At 32.6% G+C, this 7,048-nt stretch overlaps 1 protein-coding gene and 1 non-coding gene across 14 annotated transcripts in view; one reads left to right on the plus strand and one right to left on the minus strand.

Annotated features, from left to right (window-relative positions):
* LOC129575152 (phospholipid-transporting ATPase IA) overlaps positions 1-7,048 on the plus strand; it is a 43,698-nt gene that overhangs the window by 7,580 nt on the left and 29,070 nt on the right. For 3 of the 13 annotated variants that reach the window (XM_055458114.1, XM_055458113.1, XM_055458125.1), the window contains exon 1: positions 1,841-2,215. The exons of 8 other annotated variants lie outside the window; for them this stretch is intronic. Coding sequence is in view for 2 of the 5 variants with exons in the window: in XM_055458125.1 (XP_055314100.1) it covers positions 2,206-2,215 (10 nt within the window). In the remaining 3 variants the exon portion in view is untranslated. Of the gene's footprint in view, positions 1-1,835; positions 2,216-7,048 lie in introns of those variants that run through there. 2 more of the 13 variants (XM_055458118.1, XM_055458115.1) reach the window with 2 other exon arrangements.
* Positions 6,153-6,271, minus strand: LOC129575401 (5S ribosomal RNA). The gene has a single exon (XR_008688796.1). It is a non-coding gene; the product is annotated as a 5S ribosomal RNA (ribosomal RNA).

Consider the following 7,048-nt stretch of genomic DNA (forward strand, 5'->3'; position numbering starts at 1 on the left):
GCTTTTTGCAATAATATGAAGCCGCCATGATTATTTACCAATTAATAGTACTGAAGTACAATGTATTTGAATCCGTACCTTCTTCACTATTGCTTGAAAGCTTGAATGGTATAAAAATCTACAAGAATTTACGCCTCGTTCTTTAAATTGCGGAAAATAAAAATGTTCAAATTCCTATGCAGACATCTAATTTAAATAGTGATCGAATAATTTCGGTAGTGATAGACAAGATAATTTATGAATATTTTTATTGCAATTTTTTTTTGAAGAAAAGAAGAAAATTCGTGAAAATGAATGCAAATTGCAGCTATTCAATTTTATCGAGGCAAACAAATATGACAAAAATATCTAAATCAGATCAAACCGTCCGCAAAGCATTTGAAAAAAAAATAACAAATCAATTCCAGCTGTTCATTCGAGTCGATCAATGCATGCAAGATTTAAAAAATGACAGTTACTCATTTGATACAAATCAGATCGCGTGTTTTATAAATACCAAAAACAGGTAGAAAAACCTAAAAATGTTCACAAGCAAATGGTAGCAAATCGAGTGAAGAGTTGTTTTTCGTTTGCTCGGCATCTCGAAACCATCTCGTGCAATCACTTTCGATTGACGTTTGAGCGATTGTTACAGTTTTGGGGGAAAACAATTTACGGGCTATTAATTCCACGGTGCATTCTGTTAAAGAAAGTGATTTACCATTATTCATCTCATTCAATGTGATCGTGCAGACAATGCGTAATCGTTTTGTTTATGACTAAACGTGAATAGTGGGAAGAGCGCGTCGGAAAACTTTCAAATTGTTTCAGTGGATAGAGCGTGAATAAAAGAGAAACAAATGGCGCGAATCCATTGATCAGCGAATAAATGAATAAACACAATGAAACAAGTGGTCGAGCTTTAACATATGAATTGTATCGGCTAAACAGATGTTGATCATTTGTCACCGGTTAAAATCAAGTCATTGGACTGGCAGCACTTTGTTTTGATTGAATTTTTAAAGAAAAATGCTGTAGACAAGGAATAATTAACACGATGAAGTACACAAACAGATTCATTGAGAAATTTGACAATTACTTGACGAGTAAAATTGTTCAATTTATAAAAGGTAACGAACTTCTGAGTAAATCAGTAGTTTGTTCGTAATTGTTTCTCATCGACTTGTTGATTTTGGTACTACCACTCGAATTTCTCACACTTGTTCTAAATGTTTACTTGCTCAAAAAATCAATTCGTTCACTACCAACGAAACTACTTTGACAAAGAAAATTATATAAAAAGTTTGGAATATAGTCAGCAATCGCTGCAAATAAGGAGAAATTGTGTAGCAATTAGTATCTTTTACGTGACAGTATCGCATTAATTGTATATTATTCATACATTTAGCACACTAACATACTGGTACACCCACACTATAACCGTTGAAAATGTGTAATTCCAATTTTGTATTTAGAAAGAGACGCCCTGACCATCAATCAGACGGAACATGCGGTATACAATTTCGACAACAAAAAATAACGAAAACAAATTTGTTTTTTTTCTATAAAAATCATTTGAAAAAAAAACCTCACATAGTAGTTGCTTGAATGTGTGCGCGGTTTGCTCAATTATATACTCAATAATAACATGAGTTGGTCGTGTATCTGTATGTCTGTGTTTCTGTGCCTGCGTGAGTGAGCTAGTTGAATGCGTTCGGTATAGTATAGGTTGACGGTGGTTGGACAGAGAATGAAATAGACCTCACAAATTGTTTGTGTCGATTGAGCATGAATGTGTGTCTATGTCTATGAAATTGGAATCGGTTGCCACTACTTTCGACCGAAATCAACACACATTCGAGGTCTCGCGCGCGCCTTCATCACATTTTACGTTTATTTTTCGTTTGACTATCGCGTATCGTTTTTCGTTCTCGCTTTTATTGTGTACATTGTGTATTGTCGTTGTCATTAATTATTGTTACCGTAATATTATTATCATTGAACTAAGTTCCACAAATTTCGAAGTCTTTTATTTTCATTTCGATCAATTTAACAATAGAAAAACTCGTGTTTCTGTCAATCTGATGATACCAAAAAATTCAATATTGTTGTTATAATGAATTCAAATAAATACTAGTATTTGTTTAGTGCGTAGTGTAAGCATCAGTCTAGTGAATCAGTGCGGTGTGCACCTACATTATTCCTATTTCGGAGCGCGACAATTCAATGAAAACGTGTAATAAATTCAATTCTTGATTCATCCGCTTGAAGCCAAAAGATAATGATGAATTTTTGTTTTGATTTGATTTTTTACAAAATGTTGGATTTTGCGGTCCGGTTGAGTTTGCATTATGCTCATGAATATTAATATGCTTTTGGAATTGTGTAGCTCAATTATCGTATGCGTGTTTCCAGCATTTGTTCCAATGTGACACATTACATTACGACCGGAAAAGCCATTGTTTTACACCTTGGTGATAACAATACGAACAATTGGTGTAATACGTGGCATCAAAAAGCAAAAAATTGCAGCTCAAAATTCAGAAATGTTATTGTTTCAAGTCAATAAAAGTTAGAAGTCTCCCATTGTCAGATCAAACATTTAGAAAACCCAATGGAATGCCTCAGTCAATAAGTCAAAGAATGTGTGAATTATAAAAATAAACGAAAAACTTTGCTGGGTGAATATAAACTGTGCACGTTTGTGTTGAATTTGAACTCGTTTCGAGCATTGTTTTTTGTCAATTGGTCGTAGGTGATAATTTGATAGGGTTGCTTAACTACTGACAACATCGGATTTTCACATATTTTAGTCGGTGTTCTTCATATATACAGTTGATTTCCGTTGATAATTTTCAAATGAAATCTATTGAAGATAAAAGCGATGTTTTGAATTCGAAATTCGATTGAATAGAAAAACGACATTTACGAGCACATCGGATAATATTTCAATGGAACTCGATGAAGTCATTCACTACGTAATCAACCGGTTTCACAAATTTGCGTTATTTTAATGCGCTTTGGTGGCTTGAAGAAAGTGACGAGCGTTGTCAGGTCTTGCATATAATTGTGTTTAATTATGATGAATGGGCGAAAAACTTCATATGAAGAAGAAAATAAAAATCTTCGAAAATTCAGGTGAATTGAACTTTTTCCAAAATGGAATTTCGCATTGAAAACTAAAGTTTGTGAAAAAAGTTAAAAACAATGGACAATTACATTCGAATCATACATGAACCATTACAAAAAATGTGTGTGTTTTATATGTAGATTTTTCCCTCGATTCAGATAGTTGTTTAGTATTTTATAGGATTGTAGTATATCCGTCGCATGTGTTCTTTTCCGTATATACAACTAAAGGCAGGCGTCCATTATTGTTATCGTTACATTATTGATTTTGTGAACATATGCGGCTGACGTCTGGATACAACCAACATCACACTTAAGAGCCATTTCAATGCCCACAAGAAGTTTGAAACAAACAAAAAACATGGCAACATAAAAACATTTCACTTGCAATCAAATATGCAAATAAACTATCTAAATCAACTCCTGATATACAATGATGTTGAAAGTTTCTGGAATAAAGTTTGATCTTCTATTCCAACCCATTCACAAAGGCTAAATTTTTCTAGTTCAAACTAAAGCAAACCAGCCAAATGCTATCTATCTGGCACAAATTGCACCACTCAATTGACTTGTTTCGCATTAAACAGACATCACTTCACTGTATAAAAATGATTTTTATTTTGTTTTTAATCAGTTTTCCACCTGAACTGGCTATCATATGTTCTGAAAACACAGTTTGCAAATGGCTTCATTTATACGTTTGTTCTGATCTCAATCACCTTCACAATTCAGAACAGAAACAAATTTCAACATCCATAGAACGAACTTTTCCCCACACATTTTATGGTAGAATGGCGTTTACTCATTAGCTTTACGTGGAACGCTAGGTCGGTTTGCACGGATTTAGCATAAAAATGCAAATTTGAAATCGCAATATTCCCACATGTTTGTGTATTTATGTATACATGTTTTTTTGTGGTTTAACCGATTTCCTATGTCCACTGAGTTTAATAATGATTACTATACTTTTTACGCCAATAATGGCTGTATGGAAAAGTAAAATATTCACAGCGTGTATCATCATCAAAAGAGTGTGTTTTGGTGACACCCGATGATCACATCAAACGAACGATGTCATCACATATTCACGCGACTCATTGAACATATACCACGATTTGTATGCTATGATCTTATTATAGAAGTATATAATTATATGCGATGACACAATACTAGCATCTGACGATCATTCAATGAGTAAAATCGATGCGAATAGTTCTAGCTAAGCTGAAATGTAAATTGTTTCACATTAGCTAGTATTTTACTATAGTGGCGTTATATTTGAATTGGTGTTCAGTAGAGAATTCGAGCTATTTACAAGGCAAGAAGAACAGTTTTATTTCTCTCTCTTTTTCCAAGAGTCATTTTCAAGTCTTGGTCATTTTAGTTAAAATCTTATTCCAAGTTGAATAGCACTTTTGAGCGATATTTTGCTGAAAATTTGTTCAATAAGTGAATATTTTTGTTATTCGCTCATTTGTTCTCGCACACTGATATTCTTAAATTGAGCAATAGTAGAGCGCCTGTGTCAAACAGCGGACAATTCCATGCGCTGTTAACTTTTCATATTTGTCAATGACATGAAGTTGGCAGCGTATGAATTTGACATTCAGAGCTCTACTGTTGTCTCATATGAAAGTCGTCTGAAATTTTTTTTTATTAAATTGAAAATTTGAGCTATAAAAATGAAAAAAAGAAACAAAATACAAAAGAAAAACATTTTCCAACATTTTTTGTTTGTTGGAACTAATCAAGTCCCACAAACATTTTTTTCGGAAAAATTTACTGATGCAGCTTGTAAGTTTGGTTATGTTTAGCGGTATTGAATGGCATCAAATGGCATTGATCGACATTTCACATTGTAAATTAATTGGAGTACAATTAGTATTTTGAAGAATGTAATTTTGGTATAAATGCCTTTTGCACGTCATTCTGTCATAATTTAACTGCAATGTAAAATGTCGGAGAATGTCATTCGATTCCATTCAACACCGCTTAACGTAACCAAACTAACAGGCTGCACCGGTCAATTTTCCCGAGAAAAAAAAAATAGTTTGGATCTCCATGAATGAATCTCTTGCAATTTTTTTATTGTTACAATCGATTTTATTCTCCTAGAACTAATCAAGTTCCATAAACATTTTTTCCCCGGCAAATTTGTTTGGTGCAGCATGTTAATTTCATATCGAAATTAGAATCAATGGTTGTCAAACCGATTGCTGTCAAATGGAACGATTACAACACAAATGTCAAATTCGTACATATATTGCATCAATGCTTAAAAGTTAGTGATTTGAATGTTTACCAACCCCAAAAAATAGGAATAAATAAGATCGAGTATAAAAAAGCCATTTCAACAATATAAACTAAATTTATTTTTTCTTCCATCATTTTTGGCGGTTTTCAACGAAATTTACCAAAAATCAATATTGATTTTAATTTGTTGGTAATTAAATGTTCTATTTGAATTTATTCTTTAATATTTTCTGTAAGTTTCGTTTTAAATAACATTCTGTAAGGCTGAACATCTCAAATGAGTTTGAGAGCGCGAAAATTTGAACTTAAGTTTTGCCGTCAAAGATCGATGGCGCTCTACAATTTTTAACTGCGTGTTTTATATGTAATCAATGTGTCATTATATGAGTGTGGTATAAATAAATTTATTGTTTTTCAATGTACATGTGCACAGCAAGAACAAAAGTTTATTTGTGGTCAACTGTTCAAGTAATAAGGGAATAGCCTCATTTCAGTTCTCGACACATCTTTTATATAATCTCGGTTTTTGTATACTCATGTGTGCTATCAAAAATGATAACTTTATTCTGAAAAAAAAAATTGTAACCTTTGATTGATTCACGTATCGTTCGTTTATTTTGTTTGAAATGAAAGTTATGACATTTTGATAAGGCTCCTCTTATCGAATACCTTTGGTCAGCCAATTTGATTACATCTATTAATAAATACACACTTGAGTGATAGCAAAATAAAATTAATGAAAATAAAGTTTAAAATCGCAAAAATTTAAAAAAAAAGAAAAAAAAGAAAAGTGCCAACGACACATGGTGTTCCCAGACGGTCACCCATTCAAGTACTAACCATGCTCAATGCAGCTTAACTTCAGTGATCGGACGAGAACTGGTGCTTTTTACATGATATGGTCGTTGACGAATGTTAACCGCTGTTTTGTGATCATTTTTCTTAATATGCGCATAAATTACGACAGACAACAAGAAGCATTAAAGACTACTTCGGCGTAAAATAGCGGCTGATGTAGCGTAAATTCAATGAATTTTTTCTTCGCAACATCATCAATGAATTTAAAACTGCTTTTACGTCTAATCATTTTGAAGTGTTAACTTGATTATTTTTTCCAAAAACGCCAAAAATTATGCATTTCCAACAATCATCAGTTTGAAGTCGAAAATTATTATTCAATCCGTTATTGACCCCCAATTTTATATAAAACCGGTTCATCGATTAATCATCATTACACTTTAGAAAACAAAAATTTCATCAAAAAAACGAGTAAAACATCTGATTTTCAACCTTGAATCGATGAGAACAGTGTTATGAGTTTCATTCATATGAAGAAATGGTAGATCGGTGAAAAAAAGAAGACTTCGCACACACTACTAAGCTGTCATTCTTACTCTCGCCAGCATAAAGATTCATCAGTCGGTACATAATGTCAAAATTGGATATTATATTGGATAATCCAATGTTTAAAAAAATCGTTCAAGAACTCGGTATACACAGTATTACTTTTGAGTGGTTTGACCCTCGAGCAGACTTCTAGAGAAAAAAAAACCGAATCTAGTTTTTTTTTAGAAAGTAAAAACAAATATAGTTCTCAAATGTCGAAACCAATGTGATTCATACATGTGATGATGATTTATGTAAAATAAACGTAACCACATATTGACCCGTACATTCAATTAGAATA

Source organism: Sitodiplosis mosellana, unplaced genomic scaffold, assembly GCF_009176505.1.
Source record: "Sitodiplosis mosellana isolate CC-2019 unplaced genomic scaffold, AAFC_SMos_1.0 Smas_scaffold_6166, whole genome shotgun sequence".
NCBI lineage: Eukaryota > Metazoa > Arthropoda > Insecta > Diptera > Cecidomyiidae > Sitodiplosis > Sitodiplosis mosellana.